We start from the raw sequence: 22,284 nt of genomic DNA on the forward strand, positions 1-22,284 counted from the left end.
GGGGGGTGGGGGCGGTCTTCATCTTGGGGCTACTAGAGGCAGATTTGAAACTTTATGCTAAGCCCCACCCTCCTGGATTTAAAAATTTTCCATGATTGCAATTGTTTGGAATGAATTGCAATGCAGGAGAGGGAGGGAGGAATGAGGGGCTTAAGGCACTGACATTAAGAGTGGATGAGATTGCAACTACTACGGCACAAATTTAAAATTGGACTAAAGCCCTACTCCCGCTACATTTTAAAATTCTCCTTGATTGCAATTGTTTGGGATGCAATGAAGGTTGGGGTAGGGGATGGCCCAAATGTTTAGACATAGAGAGAGAAAGGGAGAGAGAGAGAGAGAGAGAGAGAGAGAGAGAAAACCTCACTATACTGATCGTTACTTCTAGTGAATTTTGGATTTTTGTTATTATTCCTTCAATAATCTAATGTCCTGGTGAAGATTCACGGAGTTCTTTTAATTTGCTTAAAAATGTATAGCATAAATGTAAGTAAAAGAAATAATCCTTGTGGTGCATTTTGCAGGATGTTTGGCATTGTGAAATATGCAACCGCAAGCCTGGTCGAGGTTTTGGTATGTCATAATTTTTATTTGTCCAAATTGCTTTCTGTGGATTTTATACTTGTGCACTTGGCTACTAGTCTAGTTGGTTCCATGTTCATTTCCTCTCAACATATTACTTCTTTTTCTTTTGGTTCATGTATTTTTCGTTAACGAACTGTATCTAAGTTCTCTCAACATTTCAGAAGCGACTTTTGAAGTTCTCCCAAGGCTGTTCAAGATCAAGTATGAGAGTGGAACTCTTGAAGAGCTTCTATATGTTGATATGCCCCGTGAATATCATAATGCATCTGGACAAATTGTCCTAGATTACGCAAAAGCAATACAAGAAAGTATTTTTGAGCAACTTCGTGTTGTTCGCGATGGCCAACTTCGAATAGTTTTTTCTCCAGACTTGAAGGTCAAATTCGGAAGTTTCTTACTTTTCTTTTCCACAATTCCTTCTCTTCTTAGGCAGTATGTTATGTATCTTACCTTCCTACCTTTTCTTTTATCAGATATGCTCTTGGGAATTTTGTGCTCGACGTCATGAAGAGCTTATTCCTCGAAGGTTACTTATACCGCAGGTATTGATGAAGAACAGATTAGTATAAGGTTTTAAAAATTCTTCAACCTGTTTCCACCAGAAATGGCTTCGAATCACATCTGCTAATTGATTACTATATACGGGTTCATTTTTATCTCTTTCACAATTCCTTTACCCAATTTTATTCACGTATGTATTTATGTACCAACTCATGTTCGTTAAGAAACACTTATGTTATTGAACAATATTACAAAGGGAAACAACTTCTCTAACCTGAAAAGAGGAAGACTAATTGGTTTGCCAAAGGCTATTCTATTGATCAATGAGAAAGGGAAAATTACACAATTCTTGTAGAGAGATAGCTTGCAAATAAATTGAACCCAGCCCTAAATCTCCTGTGTGCAAATTGATTTGTAAATCCTCCTATTTCCTTTTCCAACATCTTCCAACATACATCTAAGTCGGTTAGACCGGAGGATCCTCAATTTTGGATTAAAGCGTAGAGTGAAGAAGGAAACCATCTACTTTAAAGGATATGGCTTATGTAAATGTGGTACTGCTTAGGCATTCCCACAAATTACTGATACACTCAGTTTCAAAGAAGTTCTAAATATTGCCCTCTTTCAGTAAAAACCCACTGATAATTAAAGAATAAATGCTTCTTTTAATTCTCTAATTTATACTAACATTCCTTAGAGCTATTGATCACCTTAATCCTCCTTTTTCTTGATGTAATGTCGAGTGATGATGGTTTGAAAATAAGATTCCTGGTTGTCTGGTTTGCATGGTGGTTACTATATGGACAGAATTAAAAAGGAATTACTTTTAATTGATAAAATGAGAAGGTCAATACAAACTCTTTAATAAGCTTTGTGATATTTACATATTTTGTTAGATTGACTTCTGTGCATGTCTTTGTACAGTACCAACTATATACTCCCAGCTTATCTGTTTCATGTCTCTATTATTGCATTTCATAGGATGTCAAAAACCTTCTTGGACTATTGTGAAAATTTTACTGTGTATAAATAGAAGATTAATATGTCATTGTTGCTATTGTTGGTTGTTTGATTTGCTGACACTTGATTGTGATGTGCAGGTTAGTCAGCTGGGGGCAGCTGCTCAGAAGTATCAGACTGCAATTCAAAATGCGTCATCTAACTTGTCTACTTCAGAGTTGCAAAATAACTGCAACATGTAATGCCTACTTTTTCAAAAATAAATTCATCATGGAGTGTCCTATTTTTCATCTTCATATTTGTACTTTTGACTGGCTTGTTATGTTTTCTTTGTACATATGATGCACTATAGTCTACTGATGGTAAAATGATGCACTTATATCTGGCAGCAGTTAGGGTTAAAGTCATTTTTGATCCTCTGGAATCATTTTAACTTTCAGTTACCATGCTGTTAATTGTGCCCAATGTTTGCTTTTTGTTTTTATAGTTTGATTATTTGATTGCCCTCGCATTTTGTGGTACAGTAAACTATGTTAGTGATGTTTACTGATTAGGAATATGTGTCATACAGACATCATTGAAATTAGGTATTGAGTTTCTAGCGTATCAATAATTTGTGTTTATTCAGAGAAGTTGCTGTTTAATTGTTGTGTATGTATGTCACAATCAGATTTATTAATACTGTGGAGCTTTCCTGTAATCTCCTTGACTTGTGTTAAAAATTGACAATAGCAGTAGAGTAATGGAAGTGAAATTAAGGCAACCATTCTGTTACAAGTCTTATGGTATTGTTTGGCGAAAGTTATTTAGAGTTATTTGGGGAAAATCAGAAAATAAAAGAAATAAAGAAATTGGGAAATGGTTGAAAAAGTTAGATTCCGTGCAGTTGAATGATGCTCAATAGGAAAAGAATTCTGTCATTACACCTTCTACATTTTACTTAGATTGNTTTTTTTTTTTTTTTTTTTTTTTTTTTTTTTTTTTTTTTTTTTTTTTTTTTTTTGTCAACTTGGTGGAATGATTTAGAATTTTGTTAATGTGGTGGGGATCATACATTCTGGGGAGGGTATAGTTCTCATTTTGACTAATTTTAGAATGGGTACATCGGTAAAACTCTCTACTTCGGAACTTATTGTAATGGCAACTTTTCAATAATTCCATCAAAAGTTTGCGTCCTTTTTTATTTTCTATTTTTTAGATGACATTCACAATCTTTTGAGCTTTTATCCTACAAATAGTAAGAGTTATAATTTTAATGAAAACTTTTTCAGGTTTGTGGGCTCAGCTAGACAATTGGCCAAGGCCTTGGAAGTGCCATTAGTAAATGACTTGGGATATACGAAGAGATATGTCCGGTGCCTTCAGGTAATGTTGTACATCGGCTTATGGTTACATGCTAGGATTACTTCCATATAAAGATGAAAATATTGATGTTGATATCAATATCATTAACTTCAATTTATAGATATATTGACAGTATTTAGATCAATGGATATTTTGGAAAAAATTATAGATATCATGGAAATTTGTTGAGATTTGCGAATTTCTTAATAGAACATTCAGGAATTCAAGTCCTAAGCAATCATTTTAAACATATACATGTTATTAATATATACATTAATATAGAAATAGATAATAAAGTAATGTTTTGGGAAGAATCGGTGATACTTTGGTCAATATTGGTGATATTTTCATCCACGCTTCCATGTTCTTTCTTTGATTTGAAATCTTCAGTTTTTCTGCATGCAGTGTTTGGGTTATAGGTTGCAATGTGTTAGATTGGTCTGGTTAGTCAAAACCTTAGTAGTTGTTTTCTTAGCCCAAGGTGAATATTACTCATTGCTTAACTTGTTCAAAATTTATACTCAGTATAGCTTCATGCATTTCCCCTTTCTGGTTTATAGTAACACTTGGCAATGAACCATTGCAAAATCCAAATTGTTGTTTCAAGTGAAATGTGCCTGGAGGTTGTTAACAGGTCTTCCATTTGATATCTTACCAAGTATGGATGGGTATATGTACCAAGAGTGACAGCTTTGTGTTTATATTGTTAAAAGTGGTTCTCTCACATATGGAAAAGTAAATTATCAAAGAAATGCCACTTAGAATGATGTTGTCTGCTTTATTCGCCCTTCTGGGGTGTAACTATTTCATTTTTTTTTGTTTTCTTTTTTGATTTAAAACTGCAAGTTTCTTCTGTAACATTGGTTTCATTCCAGTTTTTTTTTTTTTTTTATCTAATTTTAAAAAATTAGAAGAAATTAGTGCCTACCTAATTATTGGTTTGTTTTCCAAGTCTTGACTTTGGCTTTTTTTTTTTTTTTTTTCTTTTTTTCTTTAATGATGTGTATTTTGTTTAGTGACCATATCAAGTCTTTTCATTTATTATTACTATTATTTTCCGGGCTGACTCTCAATTATTCATTACTTTTTGGAACTAAAAATCATTTTTTCCCAACACTATATTGTTGTTAGCCTCATAATCTTTAGTCTGGACAAAAGAAAAAAAAATTATTGAAATTGTACTAAATTCCAATATCAAGTTTAGAATCAAAATGTAATATTCTAAATTATGTTTAAAAAAAAAAACAAAAACAAAAACAAACTTGTTATGATTATTATTTTGAAGACAAAATGAAAAAAAAAAACCGTTATTAGCCCAAGTTTTCTGATAGCTATCTTTTCGGTACAATGTAGATATCGGAAGTCGTCAACAGTATGAAGGACTTGATAGATTACAGCCAAGAAACTATGACTGGGCCAATTGGTAAGCTTAACCTTCATTAATATTGTGTTTGTCATGCTTCCTTTTGTTAAATGTATCTGTGCTGGATGCTTCATTTATAGTTTGTTTATATGCACAGTAGAAAATCCTTTGACAGGGATTCCAGATTAGCTTCTGTAGATGTTCTTGGAAAATTGGTGTCTTTAGAAAAGAATAATTGTCTCCTTACCGTGTCGATATCCATGCTTCCATGATAATCTCCTCGGCTTTGGTTAGATGTCTTGTTTTTCATGAAGGAAACAACTCCAATTACACCTGAGTTCACCTCCATGTTTTCTGTTCCCAAACACACCAGTGTATTTAAGTCCCAAGTTGGTAACAACATAATGATGAAAATATAGCCATAGTAATATCTGCTATTTGTTTAAAAAAGCATACCCCTAATGAAAGATGCAATATTACCCTTCACCTTTCATAAACATTTCAAAACTACCTTTAGATTAAGAATTATTTAGAATTTCGAACGAAAGTTGGGCTATGGTACTGTGTGTTGGTAACCTAGAGCGAAAATTTAGATCATCACTTGTTGTAGGTCACCACCAAATCGATCTAGGTTCCAACTTTCATTCGAGATTTTATAGGATTTCTACTCCAACGTAAGTGTTTTATTTATTTATAATTTAATCAAATATATGAATAAGTATGTACTCTCAACCTAGAGGTCGGGTATTCAAATCTCTCCTCATATATATTACTGAGTATTAAATGGGAAGAAATTTGAGACCTCAGCTCAGGTAGCAACATTAGGACGTCAATCATTCATATGCTTGCACATACAAGATTTGGAAGATGAATTATTTTCAATTCTTGGATAGTGTCTGAGAAGAAAAAAGTCGACATTATTGTCTATTTGTTTCATCACTTTTAAAGTGTTTCTTCAGTCTAAATGCCTTCTTTTGTTCTTGCGACTGTTTGCAGAGAGTTTGGCTAAGTTTCCACGGAAGACGAATGCTTCACCACGCTTCCACAGCCAAGCTCAGAACACCGAGCAACAATTACCTCAGACTCAGCAAACAATTGATCAAAACGCAAACGGTGACCAAAGCTCGGTCCAGGCTGCTGCTATGCAGCTTGCTGCTAACAATGGCGTTCCAAGTGCAAATAACTCGGCTAATCCGACATCAACATCATCTCCTGCTAGTGCAATTGTTGGGTTACTCCACCAGAATTCCATGAACTCCAGACAGCAGAACTCTATGAATAGCGCTGGCAGCCCTTACGCTGGGAATTCTGCGCAAATACCGTCCCCGGGTTCCTCCACGGTTGCTCAGGCACAAGCAAACTCCTCATTCCAATCGCCTACATTGTCCTCACCAAACAATCACCCACAGTCATCAATTGGCACTGCAACCGCTACTAATCACATGAGTGCCACTAATTCTCCAGCAAATGTTCCCTTGCAACAGCAGCAGCCAACACACTCTTCTGAAGCCGATCAAAATGATTCCCAAAGCTCTGTACAAAAGATCATTCAGGAATACATGATGTCGAACCATCTAAACGGGATGAACACAATGACTGGCGTTTCCTCTCTAGGAGATGATGTGAAAACCGTTAACGGGATGTTGCCAGGAAACAACATTATGAGTCTCAATGGACGAAACGGTCTCATTGGAAGTGGAACTGCCAATGGGGTTGCTGGTATGAGGAGCACAGGATATGGCTCAATGGGCGCAGGACTCGCTCAGGCTCAGGCTTCTATGGTCAACGGAATGAAGTCTGCAATGGGAAACAACTCTATTTCGAACGGGAGAATCGGGATGGCGTCATTGGCTCGAGAACAGAGCATAAATCATCAAGATTTGGGTGACCAGCTTCTTAATGGACTTGGAGCTGTGAATGGATTTAATAATCTTCAATTCGATTATTGAAGCTTCTTGTGTGCAGCTTAGAGGATATGCAGAATGGCCTAATGAAAACAGGGTATGGCTCATGTTCTGAACTGATTTGTTATTTATAAAATATAAAGGTTAAAATGTGGTGGCGGCTGCTGGCGGTGTTGCTGATTGGGTCGAGTGAGTTTCTTTGATTTCTAATGTACAACTTGTGATTTTTTTACCCTTTTTTCTCCCCCTTTTTGAGTTTTCCCTTCGCATTTTAGATTTATTTACCCTTTATGTGAATTTTTTTTACCTTTTTCTTGGGCTTAAAAGAGTAATTTTGGAATACGTAAAAGTTTACAGTGCCAAATTCCTCTTTACTTGAATGGAGATTTTGTTTCGTGTCATAGAACTGTAACAAGCTGCCTCCATTTATAATTCAGTTCAAAGTTTCTAATTTTCGAGTCATAAGTGGTGATAAAGAGCCATTTCTAGCGTACGAAAAGGCTACTTCGTGTCGTAGATAAGGTATATGTATATCACTGAAATCTCAAAACAGAGAAAACTATGAAAACCGAGATTGAAACACACCATTGTGACTGCTGAGCATTACCTATGACTAGCCAATTACTGTATTTTCCTTTCGTACCAAATCGATGTAAACCAAAAAAGCTTATACTAACTCGACAAGCGTTAAACAGTAGGAAGTTCAAAATGAATACTCCTTCAGGTCGGACTCTGAGTCGCCCATAGCTATTTCTACCATGCACTCTTCTTCGGTTAAAGGAGGGAGATTCTTGGTTTTGCGCTTGACGTTATGCTTATGCCATTCACTCTTGTGATGCTCTCTAAACTGAATAGCATCCCCCACGACTACGTTGCATGTGCTGCAGCGTTTTCCCTCCTTTACGGTATTCCCGCCATCGACAGAGATTGCCTGTTTTTGTAAAGCTTCGCTTAGCTGAGGAATAGCTGATTCTGATTCCTTGACGTGTCGGGGTGGCAGCTCCACATTCTCAAAATCGTCATCGTCGTATTGATCCACGTTGGTGTCCCCTTCCTCGTGCAAACAGAAAGAGAGAACTTCAAACTTGCCTTGCAGTTCGCTCATTAAAGGATTACAGTCTCGATAAAAGCTAGGATCCAATTCACAAATCTGTTGCAACAATCAACCACAAAAACTAAGTTCCATGTATTATTGAATGTAAGGCATTGTCAGTACTTAATGAGAAGTGCACATATGAAGAGATAGTAAACAATCAAGAACGAACTTATTAGTCTAAATACTCGATCACCGAGCAATTGAACCAACAAAGAGAAGCAGAAAAGCCAGCTCATGTGTACATAACGTAATTGATCAAGATTGCTACTTAAACTACAACATTTGATATGAAGAATAGAAAGATATTATCGTATCAAATAGATGATAGGTACAATATATACAATGGTTTTTACAATAGATGACAGGTACAATATATACAATGGTTTTTACCATAAGTATAACAGTCCAAGCCAAATGCTAATAGATATTGTCTGCTTTAGCATGTACGTATCGTATCGCTGTCAGCCTCACAGTTTTAAAACACGTCTACTAGGAAAAGATTTCCACACCCTTATAAGGAATGCTTTGTTCCCCTCTCTAACCAATGTGGGATCTCATAATCCACCCCCTTGAGTTTCAGCCTCCTCGCTGACACATCGCCCAGTGTCTGGCTCTGATACCATTGTAACAGCCGAGGTCCAAATAGGACAATATCTGCTAGTAGTGAGCTTGGGCTATTACAAATGGTATCAGAGCCAGACACCAGGCAATGTGCCAGCAAGGAGGCTAAACCACAAGGGGGTGGACATGAGGCGGTGTCCCAGCAAGGACGTTAGGCCCTAAAAAGGGGGTGAATTGTGAGATGCCACATCGGTTGAAGAGTATAGGGGTGTGGAAACCTCTCCCTAGCAGACCGGTTTAAAAACCTTGAGGAGAACCCCAAAAGGAAAAGCCTAAAGAGGACAATATCTGTTAGCGGTGGGCTTGAGCTGTTACAATAACCTAGCACCATACTTGCACAGCCCTTTGATTGTAGTGATTACGGCAATTATTCTTTTTTTAAAAAAAAAAACGGTACTGATGCATCCATGTACTAGTATAGTGTTTCAAACAATTTCCTCCCCTCAATCCCCCTCCAGCAAAATGAAGCAATGACACAATGATATGAGCAAGGGAAAGTAATATTAACATTTCAAAATCTTCTTAGCACCAGCTGGTTTTAAGCACAACTAAATTTCTAAACCTTGCTTGAAATTTCTATCACAAAAAAAAAACAAGAGTGAATCATTCACAAAGAACGTCGTTCATGGCTAGGTCGAAATGGCTAGCTTGCTAAAATCTTGGTTCACACGATTTATCATGGCCTAGTCCAACACATGGGCAACTACTAGCACATTGAGACCCATGCAGGAACCAATATGCAATACAAGAGTTCAACTTGTCCTAGGAGAAAGAGTGAAATGATAATATCATTAGCAAGTTGGAAGGGAAAAGAAGACTCAGACTTACAATGCTTCGTTGCTGATTTCCAGACGGATCATTGGAAATGATACTAGCACTCCAGGCATTCAACTTATCAAGGAGAGATGGAAAGTTCTGTTCAGGTACAGTATATCGTATTCTCATAGGCGAACGTTTAATTGGGAACTGTTTCTGGAGCTCATGAATGACCTCTAATGCCTGCATTTCAAAAAAAAAGAAAGAAAAAATGTAAGATTAATATTGCGACCTTGAATTTAGAATTATACAAATATCGAGCAGAAGAATGTCAATCTCCCATACAGCAAAAAGTATCAAGCTACCTGTTTCTTCGAGCTGTGATTTGGATCAACAGCAAAATGAATTTCACGCATGAGTCGCTCAATCATACTAATCGTGTAAGGGCGTTTAGTTTCAGGATTGAAGGTCTTCTGCATAACAATGGTTGCAATATCACGAAACTGATTAGATAATTGAGCCTCCCTCTCCTTCCCTGCAATTTGAAGTTCCCCTTCTTTAAGAATCTAGTACCAGAAAGTTGATGATCTCATCAGTTCATAAAAAGTCACCACAAAATCATACACTCATAACGAAAACTAGAAAAAAAATTCCACGAACCTTCAAACAAATTTCCGCCTGATCATCTGTATCAAAAGCTGCTTTTAAATCTTTGGTTTTTGCAAGAACTCCTTTCGAAACATTTGAATAAACAATTTGCGATTGCAAGACCTCATCTAAATCTTTCTCCCTGTTGAAACATCCATTATCATGTTCATAGTTGACACACTATGCCAGGTCAATGAGTACACATTTGGGAAGGAAAATGAATTAACAAAAGGAAAACTGCAAAAGACAACCTTGCAGTTTGATCCAATTGCAAATTGAGCACTGAAGTTTCAAAATTACCTGATAATTTATATTCACATCCACCTAATTTGATAAATTACCACTCCAACTCATGTCGTCAGTTGACGAGAGGTCTGTTTAACTAATATATTTACCCACAATCATAAGATTTTCTAAAAGGGCAATACTGTGGAATCTACTAAAAATGGCATGCCAATGGAATAGTTATAAACAATGAAGTTTAAAAGTAGTGTCTTTTGCTCTTTAGCTAACTATATAGTTCATGCAATTATTTTCAAATTGTAAAAACTATGGGGTATCGACTTAATATCTCTCAAGGAAAAATGTCAACGCTAAGACACGTTACCCTCGATCAATAGGTTATAAGTGTTTGAGGATATTTAGTCTTGAATTATGGTTTACCATATGTATCATACTTGACCCTTATTATAGGAAAATATCTGGTATGAATGAGGATATTTAATCTTCCATTACAGTTTACCATAGGTATCATATTTAACCACATTTATTATAGTCAAATATCGTGTATCCATTTATTGCTCATTCCATTTATTTGATTCTGTAAATAATTATAAATAGAGAACTCTCACCCTTTAGTTACCGTGGTTTTAGCAAATATTCTCATGGTATCAGGATTCAAAAGCCATGGAGAAGGATATTGGTGGCTAAAACGAAGGGGCTCTAATACCATGAAAATATTTGCTAAAAACCACCTAGAAGTTCAAACCCGTGTTGTTGAACTCAACAAATAAAAAAAACAGGATACCTTCCCTTGCACAAAAGAGCTAGAAAGAACCTATTAAAACAGTAAGAATCTATCCCTCTTGCGCACAGCTGAGACAACCACCTAACCTAACCCTACTAGGTTTAGTTTCCAAGAAAATGAGAAGAACATTAAATTTTGGGCATAATCGTGTGCAATTGGAGGCTAGTTAATCTCAACTCTTCTTGCTCCCCAAACTCTCAATTAGCAAACCGACACATACAACCACAATCAATGTTGTCATACACATTACGCAACTAAAAGAGATTTTTCCGAATCCGTAAGCCAATGAAATCCTCCATTTTGACAAATATATCTAATTGAAAAAAAAAAAAAAAACAAAACAAAATCAATCCTATTATATTATCAAGCCTCTACAATCTTCTATCCATAAGAACGCAGCAAACAACAACCAGAGAAAATCCAATAACTAAGAAAGTGAAATCACAGGGTCTAAAGGAGGTGGATAGGGAGCTTACACGCCAGAGCGCCAAGAAAGGACCTTATTCTTGTAACAAGCGATCTCGAAGCGCAGACCGTGTCTCTTCAAACGAACAACCGCCACGTTCGTCAGCCTCTTCTGTCCGATCGGCTGCACCAGCGATCGGGACATCTTCGCTCAAACGCCTTCGTAAACTTCGCCGATTGGAACAAGAATGGCGAAGCGATGATAATACCGATTTTGAACGAAGCTTCGCCCCTCCAGTTTATAAGCCTAACCGGCTTTACACATTTTTTGTGCGACCCGATCCTTCTAGAAGAAATAAATAATAATAAAAATAAATAAAAAAATAATAAATAATAAATGATAAAAATAAATAAATAATAAAAAATGTAAATTATGGTTGGAAATGTGTTTTTATAACATATTTATGCTAAATTAATTTAAATATTCTCTTAAACTTTTTAAAAAATTCAAAATTATTACCTTTAATTTTGAAGGAAAACTATAAATCTTTTATTTCTAAAAAGAATTTTAAAAATACTTTCATACATAAATTGTTTTAAAATTTAAAAAAAAATTAAAAAAATATTTTTATATCACGCTTTAAAAATATTCACGAACTTTTAAAAATAATATTAAAATATTTGAAGATAATCTATAAAGTGTCCATATATATACTTTTTTTATAGATGGAGTTAATTCATGCGATTGGAATTAACTCAAATTTATTATTAATTTTAAATATATATATATTATAAATATATATAAATATTTTTTTTTTCTTTATTCAATTTCATTATTATTTATTTTATAAGAAATCTTAAAAATAATTTTTAACAAAAAAAAAATAATAATAAATTTTACAAATTAATATTTTAATAAATTTTGAATAAATGATTCGAACTTCTTAATTTAGAAATGAATCAATAAAATATTCTTTGAAGTTTTAAGTATTAAATAATTTTTTAAAATTGGATTGTAAAATTTTATTAAAAAAAAGGGAATTTCGTAGTCGAATTAAGATTATGGTATATATCAAATTAAAATTAGTAATATTATTATTATTGATCACGTTTAATTAGATTGAATTTATTATTTAATAAAAACTATTTTTTTTTTTTTTTACGCACAAAGAGTAAGGCAAATTGATGGGTTTTGATTCACAGCCTTCCATGGGCGCAGGGCTTTCGAGTTAAAGACTTGCAGGAACTTCTTTCGCCTCAGAAAACAACACTATGCCATCTTCCAGTGTTTCAGCTTTGGATGCCAAAGAAGAGGGCAAGTCGAACGTGGGCAATACGGAGGAGGAGGAGGATAAGCCCAGCTTCTTCGATATCTATGGAACCGATGTATGCATTCTCTTCTTCATCATTCAGCTGCCCATTTGCCTTTTCAAGCCCTTGATTCTTATTGTCGTTAAATCAATAAAGGGGTGTTAGTATTTCCTTGAATTGCATAGGTTTTTTATCCTCCAAGAACTTAATGGCATTGGATAACATAGTGAATTCTGCTTACTTTGATTCCTCTTGTAGGCTAAAGCTGAGGTTCTTTTCAAAACACCAGAATCTAATTCAACTTTAAGTCTGCAAGTGAGTTTGCTTAGTTGCCAAGTTTCTTATAATGTTNTTTTTTTTTTTTTTTTTTTTTTTTTTTTGTAGGATGTTCAAGGGCTTGTAACTTGGGTTCTTGCTGAAGGTTTCATGCCATCGTGGGTTTTTATCAAGGTCAATACCTTTTCAACTTTTACTTGATATCTCTAACTTGAAATTTTGTGTAAGAAGAGACCTGACTATGAACGTTATGTTGTTAGATGGAAATCGAATACGGTGTTGTTTGTTAATTTAAACGTCTACACTTTATGGTGTGATGTATCGTCATAACTCTCATTTAGTTCATAACCCTTTTGGTTCATATTCTCGTTTATTTGGTTCATGCCTATATAAAAGCTTGTCTAGCATTGTTTTGAGGTGTCGAGTCATTACCATTTTGTATTTGTCTAGAAGCAATTGAGAGGGACTTTGTAAAAGAAACTTTGTAGTGTGAGAGTGTGAGAGATACACTTGTAAACACTTTGGTTATAGTGATTGGCTACCACCCGTGGATATAGGGTAACTTCTTCTCTCCGAACCACGTAAATCGTTGTATCTCTTTGTTAGTATATATTTGTGGGTGTGTGAGTGCAATTGATCTTGCTTCCGCTTCCGCTACAACAATTGAGTATCAGAACATTTTGGTTGTGGCATTTGGGTACAACGAGTGGTATCAGAGCATTGAAAGTTGTGGCATTACGGCACAAACACTTCAGATATATGTTAGCTGCCTTCCGTCTTTTTTGCTTAAAGAGAGTTTCCTCCTTTCCTTTCTTCACTTCCATCACATATAATTATTTTTGAACTGAGATTGTTAGTTTGTCTTAGAAAGATTTCTTGGAAGTACTTAAAGAGTTAAATATTTGCAGAATAAACCCCTAATCCCAAAAGTGGTCATGGTTTATCTCCCTGGCCTGGATGCTGCTCTATACATGTCACAGTCCAAGATACTTCCTACATTTAAAAGATTCTGTGGCAGTCCAAGGCCAGTTTTAGCTCTTAGGTACACGTTCGTTTATTGAACGTTGCATTTATTTACGTTTTAGAATGTTTCTGGGATTTACTTATGGTGCAGTCCTTATGTTTTCATTCTTTGTATTTTGGTAGCTGTATTTCAGATAGAATGCAAACAATTGATGCACTTTTGACGTGTAAGGTAAAGAGGAAGAGAGATGCAAACAGTGTAGACTTAAAGAATAAATTGACGTCTGAACAAGGTTTGTGAGCCATTGGCAAACTTAGATTTTGTCTAGCTCTTCGGCTGTTTATTTTCTTCTTGTGTTGTTTTAGTGTTCTTTTTATTCCTTTGTAGGAGTAGGGAATTTTATACTCTATTACCACATTGCTATTATCAATGTTACCATCTTGTTTTCGTCGTTGGGGGTATAACGCGGTGATAAACTTTTATGAGTGTAAAAATGTGCTACAAGGAGTTTAAAGGTGTGTCTACATAATTATGTGGGCATCAAGACCTATATTGTAATAGCCCAAGCCCATCCAACCGATGTGGGATCTATTAGGGTGTGAAAGCCTCTCCCTAGTAGACGCGTTTTAAAAACCTTGAGGGGAAGCCTGAAAAGAAAAGCCCAAAGAAGACAATATCTGCTAGCGGTGGGCTTGGGCTGTTACAAATGGTATCAGAGCCAAAACACTGGGCGATGTGCCAGTGAGGAAGCTGATCCTTGAAGGAGGGTGGACATGAGGCGGTGTGTCAGACGTTGGGTCCTGAAGGGGGGTGGATTGGGGAGTCCCACATCGATTCGAGAACGGAACGAGTGCCAGCGAGGATGTTGGGCCCTGAAGGGGGGTGGATTGTGAGATCCCACATCGGTTGGGGAGGAGAACGGAACATTCTTTATAAGGGTGTGGAAACCATTTTCTAGTAGACGTGTTTTAAAAACCTTGAGGGGAAGCCAGAAAGAGAAAGCCCAAAGAGGACAATGTCTGCTAGTGGTGGGCTTGGGCTATTTCAAATGGTATCAGAGCCAGACACCGGGCGATGTGCCAGCGAGGAGACTGATCCCCGAAGGGGGGTGGACATAAGGCGGTGTGCCAGACGCTGAGTCCCGAAGGGGGTGGATTGGGGAGTCCCACATCGATTGGAGAAGGGAACTAGTGCCAGCGAGGACTCTGGGCCCTGAAGGGGGGTGGATTGTGAGAACTCACATCAGTTGGGGAGGAGAACGGAACATTCTTTATAAGGGTGTGGAAACTTTTCCCTAGTAGACGCGTTTTAAAAACCTTGAGAGGAAGCCATAAAGGGAAAGCCCAAAGAGGACAATATCTGCTAGCGGTGGGCTTGAGTTGTCTCAAATGGTATCAGAGCCAGACACCGGGCAATGTACCAGCAAGGAGGTTGATCTCCGAAGGGGGGTGGATTGGGGAGTCTCACATCAATTAGAGAAGGGAACGAGTGCCAGCGAGGACTTTGGGCCCTGAAGGGGGGTGGATTGTGAGATCCCACATCGGTTGGGGAGGAGAACGAAACATTCTTTATAAGGGTGTGGAAACCTCTCCCTAGCATACGCGTTTTAAAACCTTAAGGGGAAGCCCGAAAAAGGAAAAACCCAAATAGGACATTATCTGCTAGCAGTAGGCTTGAGCTGTTACATATACATTCTCCCAAGAAGAAGGCATTTTAGTGGCAATATATTTGTTGAAAGTGGTTTTGATGCCTTTTATCCACTCTTGCATTATGATGAACTAACCTTTTAGTGGCAATATACTTCTTGGACTGTGCAGAAATATTTGGCCCTGAAAAAGACTCACCAATATCTATCAAACTCCCGAAGGAGTTACCTTTCCCTGTTACATATTATACACTAACTGCCAAAGAACTGGAAGACAATGGCTATCCATTCAATCAACCAGGTGATTTATCTTTATTACTTAATCGTTTTCGTTAGCTTTGAAAGCTCTATTTTCACCTTTTTCCGAAGTTAACTATCATGGATCCTCTCTCCCACCCTCACTGAAACTTCTTTTCGAGTTAGAAATTTCCGTAACTTAATTATTCATTTGATTCAGGTTTTATCCAAACACTTCCTGCTCCTATGGGATCTTCACCTTATGAAATGTTGGCACTTGACTGTGAAATGGTAAGTCTATTGTTTGTATGAAAGTTGTTTATAAGTGGAATGTTTATGTTACTGTCTACTTAGTCAGCGAAGACTCGATAATTCTCTTTGATTGTAACTCTTGATTTAAGATAATCATTTAATTCTTTTTTGGACTTCTATTAGTGTGTGACCTGTGAAGGGTTTGAGCTCACAAGAATAACCCTGGTGGACATGGCAGGACAGGTATGCACTCCATCTCTGCTTCGGTTACGTGCTTTGGCGAAAGCGTTGGATATTTGTACGAGGAAACTTAACTAATGCTTTGAAGACTTTAAATCATGTTCTTGATAGTTTGTGCAACCATCTGTATTTGAGACTTTAAATCCAGTTTGTTGAACTAAAGTTTTAAACCAGCTATGTCTGTTTTGAGTTAACATAGTACTACAATTTTTATTATGTCACAACTATCTGTATTTGATCTTGTTTTTATGTCAATATGTTATACTTCTACGTGTCCGATTTTTTTCATTTATTACCTTTTCCTGATTATTTCAGATCGTCCTCGACAAATTGGTAAAGCCATCAAATGCAATTGTTGATTACAATACGAGGTAAGATCTTCTTGAGCTTTTAGTAGACAATAGACTGGATGTCTCATATAAAACAAATCTCATCAAGAGAAGTTTTATGATGTGAAAATTGTAGCTTCCTGTATTTGATTGATATGATGGTTTATCAAGTCGTTTTAGTTATATTGCATGTTTTACTATTCTTTAAATTACTTACCTTCGACAATGATGCTTGTTTTGTTTTGTTTTTGGATAAGAACGTGTAAGTGTGTAATAGTCCAAGCCTATCGTTAGCAGATATTGTCTTCTTTGGGCTTTCCCTCTCGGGATTCCCTTTAAGGTTTTTAAAACGCGTCTACTAGGGAGAGGTTTCCACACCCATATAAAGAATGTTTCGTTCTCCTCTCCAACCGATGTGGGATCTCACAATCCACCCCCCTTCAGGGTCCAGCGTCCTCGCTGGCACTCGTTCCCTTCTCCAATCGATGTGGGACCACCCTCCAATCCACCCCTTTTGAGGTCTAGTGTCCTTGTTGGCACACCGCCTCGTGTCCACCCCCCTTCGAGGCTCAACCTCATTGCTGGCACATCACTCGGTATCTGGCTCTGATACCATTTGTAATAGCCCAAGCCCACCGCTAGCAGATATTGTCCTCTTTGGGCTTTCCCTCAAGGTTTTTAAAGCACGTCTGCTAGGGAGAGGTTTCCACATCCATATAAAGAATGTTTCATTCTCCTCCCCAACCGATGTGGGATCTCACAATCCATCCACCCCCCTTCAGGACTAGAGTCCTCGCTGGCACTCGTTCCCTTCTCCAATCGATGTAGGACCACCCCCCAATCCACCCCTTTTGAGGCCTAGCGTCCTTGCTGGCACACCGCCTCGTGCCAATCCCCTTCGGGGCTCAGCCTCATCGCTGGCACATTGCCCGGTGTTTAGCTCTGATATCATTTGTAATAGCCCAAATCCACCGCTAGCAGATATTGTCCTCTTTGGGCTTTCCCTTTCAGGCTTCCCTTCAAGGTTTTTAAAACGCGTCTGCTAGGGAGAGGTTTTCACACCCTTATAAAGAGTGCATCGTTTTCCTATCTAAACCGATGTGGCATCTCACAAAAGTGAGTATATTCAAACTAACTAAACAGATACCTTTGGGCTCGGGGTAGAGGAATCCCCCTCCCAAAAAGAACTAACACAAAAAGGCTTTCTATTTTCTAATAATCATGGAAAACTGTAATCACAAAGATCTTTGCATAAAAAAATATAAAACTGTAATTAATGAAGAAATTTTTATGGTTTGAACACTACCAAGAGGTCAAGTTCTGATACTAAAAACAAAAGAAGCCTCAACATTCAACTTGTTCACAAATAGTCTAAGATTCCTTTCCTTTCACCGAAGCCAAAAGAAATCTTTATGGTTGATCTCCACTTAGGTAACTAATGCTTAAAGGGTAGAGAACTTTTGGGTGTACAAGAAGTTCTTAGGTTATCTTGGGTGTTAATGCCAGGCGCCCGACGTGACCGTATGGCTGCTTTTCTCTAATTCACTTGTCTTCATATAGTCTCAAGGCGGAATATACTAATGAAAAACGAGGAGCTAATCTCGTTCGCTTTTTCATGTGTCTTTTAACAGGTTTAGTGGAATTACATGTGAAATGTTAAATGAGGTTACCACTAGTCTAGAAGATGTTCAGGTTCTCTCTTTGACACTGTACTCACTGATGTTATCTACTTGCAGCAATCATTGTTTGAGGGAACTTTCTAATGTATTGGTGGTAAATGTACATTGCAGAAAGATTTTTTGAATCTTGTTCACAAGGAGACTGTTCTAGTTGGTCATTCACTGGAGAATGACCTGATGGCATTGAAGATCTCTCACGATCTCGTCGTTGATACTGCCGTTCTATATAAGCATCCCCGTGGTGGCTCTCATAAATCCGCCCTTCGGATTCTTGCTAAAAGATTTCTTTCCAGGGAGATACAGCAATCTAGCAATGGCCACGATAGTGTCGAAGATGCAAGAGCTACTATGGAACTTGCACTTCTTAAAATTAAACATGGTAAGTGACATTCTACCGTCATTTTGTGATGTCTCACATTGGTTGGGGAGGAGAACAAACCACCATTTATATGGGTGTGGAAACCTTCCCCTAGTAGATGCGTTTAAAAGCCTTGAGGGGAAACCCGAAAGGGAAAGCCCAAAGAGGACAATATCTGCTAGCGGTGGATCTGGGTCGTTACAAATGGTATCAGAGCCAGACACTGGACGATGTGTCAGCNACCTTCCCCTAGCAGACGCGTTTTAAAGCCTTGAGGGGAAGCCCGAAAGGGAAAGCCCAAAGAGGACAATATCTGCTAGCGGTGGATCTGGGTCGTTACAAATGGTATCAGAGCCAGACACTGGACGATGTGTCAGCCTTCTTGCTATTCTCCGAAGGGGGTAGACACGAGGCGGTGTGCTAGTAAGGACGCTGGGCTCCAAAGGGGGGTGGATTTGGGGGCGGTCCCACATCGATTAGAGGAAGGAAAGAGTACCAGCGAGGACGCTGGGCCTCGAAGGAGGGTGGATTATGATGTCCCACATTGGTTGGGGAGGAGAACAAACCACCATTTATAAGGGTGTGGAAACCTTCCCCTAGCAGACGTGTTTTAAAGCCTTGAGGGGGAGCCCGAAAGGGAAAGCCCAAAGAGGACAATATCTGCTAGTGGTGGATCTGGGTCGTTAAAAATGGTATCAGAGCCAGACACCGGACTATGTGCTAGCCTTCTCGTTGTTCCCCAAAGGGGGGTAGACACACCTTGAGGGGGAGCCCAAAAGGGAAAGCCCAAAGAGGACAATATCTGCTAGTGGTGGATCTGGGTCGTTAAAAATGGTATCAGAGCCAGACACCGGACTATGTGCTAGCCTTCTCGTTGTTCCCCAAAGGGGGATAGACACGAGGCGGTGTGCCAGTAAGGACGCTGGGCCCCAAAGGGGGGCGGTCTCACATCGATTGGAGGAAGGAAAGAGTGCAAGCGAGGACGCTGGTCCCCAAAGGAGGGTGGATTGTGATGTCCCACATTGGTTGGGGAGGAGAACAAACCACCATTTATAAGGGTGTGGAAACCTTCCCCTAGTAGACGCGTTTTAAAGCTTTGAGGGGAAGCCCGAAAGGGAAAGGCCCAAAGAGGACAATATCTGCTAGCAGTGGATCTGGGTCGTTACGCTTTTGCATTGTAGAGTTCGGTCCTTAGCCTCACGTCGTGTTATAAACTCTGCAGGGTTCTTATTGTATGCCTTTTCTCTTGTTTTCAAACAGGACCGGAGTTCGGATCACCTCCATCGTTAGTCCGAAAGAAGCTACTTAACATACTTGGTGAGAGCGGAAAGATGTCTTCTTTCATTGACGATGTTTCAACCGTGAAGAGATATTCCTCCGAATCATCACATGCATTCCCTGTAACATCTGATGATGAAGCTCTTGCAAAGGCAAAAAAAGAGGTTGGCTAGCTGCTGATTGCATTTGTCTGAAAATTCATTCATAACTCATATCCTAATAGTTTGTTTGTGCCTATTATTGTTTTAGGCAATGAATGAAAGAGTTCACTTCGTTTGGACACAATTTTCTGAATTGAATTCTTACCATAAGAAGCAAGCAGATGATGAAGAAAGATTGAATGTAAAGCTTGCAGAGTTGTTGTCATTAGTTACTTGTGATACAAAATCTGTCAGCAAGAAAAGGAACAGCCCCAAGATCTGTGTCGAACAACGAGAAATTTTGGCTCGTATCGATTCAAGAATCGATAGCCTCTATGCCTCGCTACCTACGAATGCTATGCTTATTATTTGCACGGGTCACGGTGACATAGCACTTGTACAGAGGTATGTGCTTAATGCTTCTGAGATTAGATATCAGTTCCATTTAGTGTTGTATGTTCTTACTGCCTTTGAGTATCAATGTTAAGTTGCTAAGAATCTAGCACGTATTAGAACATGGATGATAAAATTCTGCGGACCACCTTTCTGTGTTACTGGGATTAACACTTTCTGCCTGCTCCATTAGAAGCTTTCATGTAGTAATTACTTTGATCCATGAAAAACTTGTTAGCTGAGTTCAATGTGATTAGTTTCGGGAACGAGTGCCAGCGAGGATGCTGGATCCCGAAGGAGGGTGGATTGTGAGATCCATCCCACTTTGGTTGGAGAGGGGAACGAAGCATTCTTTATAAGGGTGTAGAAACCTCTTCCTAGCAGACACGTTTTAAAAACCTTGAGGGAAAGCCCGAAAGGGAAAGCCTGAAGAGGACAATATCTGCTAGCGGTGGGGTTGGGCTGTTATAAGCTTGTTCTGTTATCACCTTCCCTTGTGCTATATTAGTGGCCTTCATTTTCATCAATCGAATTATTTTGCTATTTGATGGTGGGAAAGATAATTAGCTTGTTGAAAGGGATATTAGTATTGGTGGGCACAACCGGTTATAACAGTGAGATCCCACGTTGGTTGGAGAGGGGAACGAAGCATTGTTTATAAGGGTGTGGAAACCTCTCCCTAGTAGACGCGTTTTAAAATCTTGAGGGGAAACCTGGAAGTGAAAGTCCAACGAAGACAATATCTGCTAGCGGTGAGCTTGGGCTGTTAGAAATGGTATTAGAACTAGACACCGGGTGGTGTGTGCCAGCAAGGACGCTGGCTCCCAAGGGGGGTGGATTGTGAAATCCCACTTGGTCGTAGAGGGGAACGAAACATTTCTTATAAGGGTGTGGAAACCTCTCCCTAGTAGACACGTTTTAAAGCCTTGAGGAGAATCCCAGAAAGGAAAGCCCAAAGACGATAATATCTACTAGCGGTGGGTTTGAGCTATGTGAGATCCCACATCAGTTGGGGAGGAGAACGAAACATACCTTATAAGAGTGTGGAAACCTCTCCCTAGCAGATACGTTTTAAAAACCTTGAGGGACACCCCGAAAGGGAAAATCCAAAGAGGACAATATCTCCTAGCGGTGGGCTCAGACGGTTACAGGGATACTTTTCTAAACATGAGAGTTATAGTTTAAGACGACCGTGGTAGACATAACTACTTCATCCTCTTTTTTCTTTAGCTACTTATGTGTATATTGACTTATTTCACGAGACAATATATTTGATCTTACAACATCTCGAGTCGATACCTTAGAGTTTGAACATATTTGGATGTCTATGTATATGAATGTAGATTGAGAAAAATGCTAGTGGAGAAAAGTGAAACAAGCATATGCCGTGACAAGGTTGTCAAGATCTTTGAAGAGCTCCATGCCCAAGCTGAGGTAGCTCTCTGTTTTGTATGTATAAAGCATTGATTACTCAAATCCTTCCAAATTATAAGAGTTCAATACATGGGAGTAACACTCAAACATCTTACCTTTTGGTCGTTTATATGGTCGTTTATATATATCTGAACGAGTTGAGCTATTCTCAAATTGGCATATTCTACCATCGAATTTTTTGGCTTTGTATCTATATTTGACACACGTGTTTGGCATGTGGGGCTGAAGTGATATCGAGTGAAATGCAGTAGGGGTGTATATTCAACCCGACAACTCGGACCAACCCAACCCGAACTATAAGGGTTGGGTTGGGTTGGATAAGCATTTTGGGTAGGGTTGGATAAGCATTTCGGGTAGGGTTGGATAAACATTTCGGGTAGGGTTGGGTTCACTTTTCTGAACCCGAACTGAATCGGTTCGATTTCGGGTTCGTGAGCAAAACCTTCGAGTTGACCCGAGCTAAATAAAAATATATAAATTATTATTAAAAAAATTCCGTATTAATGAATTTGTCAAAGTGGTATTGAGGTCAATCTAA

General features: G+C 38.3%; 3 protein-coding genes across 3 annotated transcripts in view; 2 read left to right on the forward strand and 1 right to left on the reverse strand.

Annotated features, from left to right (window-relative positions):
• Positions 1-6,999, forward strand: part of LOC111796586 (transcriptional corepressor SEUSS-like) — a 9,667-nt gene extending 2,668 nt beyond the window's left edge. Inside the window, exons 4-10 of the mRNA XM_023679275.1 lie at positions 525-573; positions 747-961; positions 1,059-1,127; positions 2,187-2,284; positions 3,318-3,411; positions 4,744-4,813; positions 5,750-6,999. Coding sequence (XP_023535043.1) covers positions 525-573; positions 747-961; positions 1,059-1,127; positions 2,187-2,284; positions 3,318-3,411; positions 4,744-4,813; positions 5,750-6,702 — 1,548 coding nt within the window. The 3' untranslated portion in view covers positions 6,703-6,999. The remainder of the gene's footprint in view (positions 1-524; positions 574-746; positions 962-1,058; positions 1,128-2,186; positions 2,285-3,317; positions 3,412-4,743; positions 4,814-5,749) is intronic.
• Positions 7,000-7,143: 144 nt separating this feature from the next.
• Positions 7,144-11,511, reverse strand: LOC111796587 (ribosome maturation protein SBDS). Its single transcript, XM_023679276.1, has 5 exons — positions 11,282-11,511; positions 9,791-9,920; positions 9,496-9,696; positions 9,203-9,373; positions 7,144-7,807 (listed from the first exon to the last, which is right to left on the reverse strand). The coding sequence occupies exons 1-5, from the start codon at positions 11,413-11,415 to the stop codon at positions 7,361-7,363; spliced, it is 1,083 nt and encodes a 360-aa protein (XP_023535044.1). The 5' UTR covers positions 11,416-11,511; the 3' UTR covers positions 7,144-7,360.
• A 954-nt stretch (positions 11,512-12,465) lies between these two features.
• Positions 12,466-21,899, forward strand: LOC111796442 (small RNA degrading nuclease 5-like). Its single transcript, XM_023679043.1, has 14 exons — positions 12,466-12,596; positions 12,780-12,836; positions 12,906-12,971; positions 13,706-13,839; positions 13,944-14,053; positions 15,579-15,707; positions 15,864-15,934; positions 16,079-16,138; positions 16,451-16,506; positions 18,096-18,156; positions 18,255-18,522; positions 19,762-19,943; positions 20,029-20,324; positions 21,656-21,899. Exons 1-14 carry the CDS (start codon positions 12,483-12,485, stop codon positions 21,777-21,779), a joined length of 1,728 nt encoding a protein of 575 aa, XP_023534811.1. The 5' UTR covers positions 12,466-12,482; the 3' UTR covers positions 21,780-21,899.
• The last annotated feature ends 385 nt before the right edge of the window (positions 21,900-22,284 follow it).

Source organism: Cucurbita pepo, chromosome LG06, assembly GCF_002806865.2.
Source record: "Cucurbita pepo subsp. pepo cultivar mu-cu-16 chromosome LG06, ASM280686v2, whole genome shotgun sequence".
Lineage (NCBI taxonomy): Eukaryota > Viridiplantae > Streptophyta > Magnoliopsida > Cucurbitales > Cucurbitaceae > Cucurbita > Cucurbita pepo.

Excerpts from the sequence above, each read along its gene's own strand:
- LOC111796587 (XM_023679276.1), bottom strand. The coding sequence starts at position 11,415 with ATGTCCCGATCGCTGGTGCAGCCGATCGGACAGAAGAGGCTGACGAAC. Across the intron at positions 9,921-11,281 it reads CTTTCTTGGCGCTCTGGCGT|GGAGAAAGATTTAGATGAGG; the intron begins GTAAGCTCCCTA and ends ATGTTTCAACAG. Across the intron at positions 9,374-9,495 it reads ATCACAGCTCGAAGAAACAG|GCATTAGAGGTCATTCATGA; the intron begins GTAGCTTGATAC and ends TTTGAAATGCAG.
- LOC111796442 (XM_023679043.1), top strand. The coding sequence starts at position 12,483 with ATGCCATCTTCCAGTGTTTCAGCTTTGGATGCCAAAGAAGAGGGCAAG. Across the intron at positions 15,708-15,863 it reads CTATCCATTCAATCAACCAG|GTTTTATCCAAACACTTCCT; the intron begins GTGATTTATCTT and ends CATTTGATTCAG. Across the intron at positions 16,139-16,450 it reads TGGTGGACATGGCAGGACAG|ATCGTCCTCGACAAATTGGT; the intron begins GTATGCACTCCA and ends TGATTATTTCAG.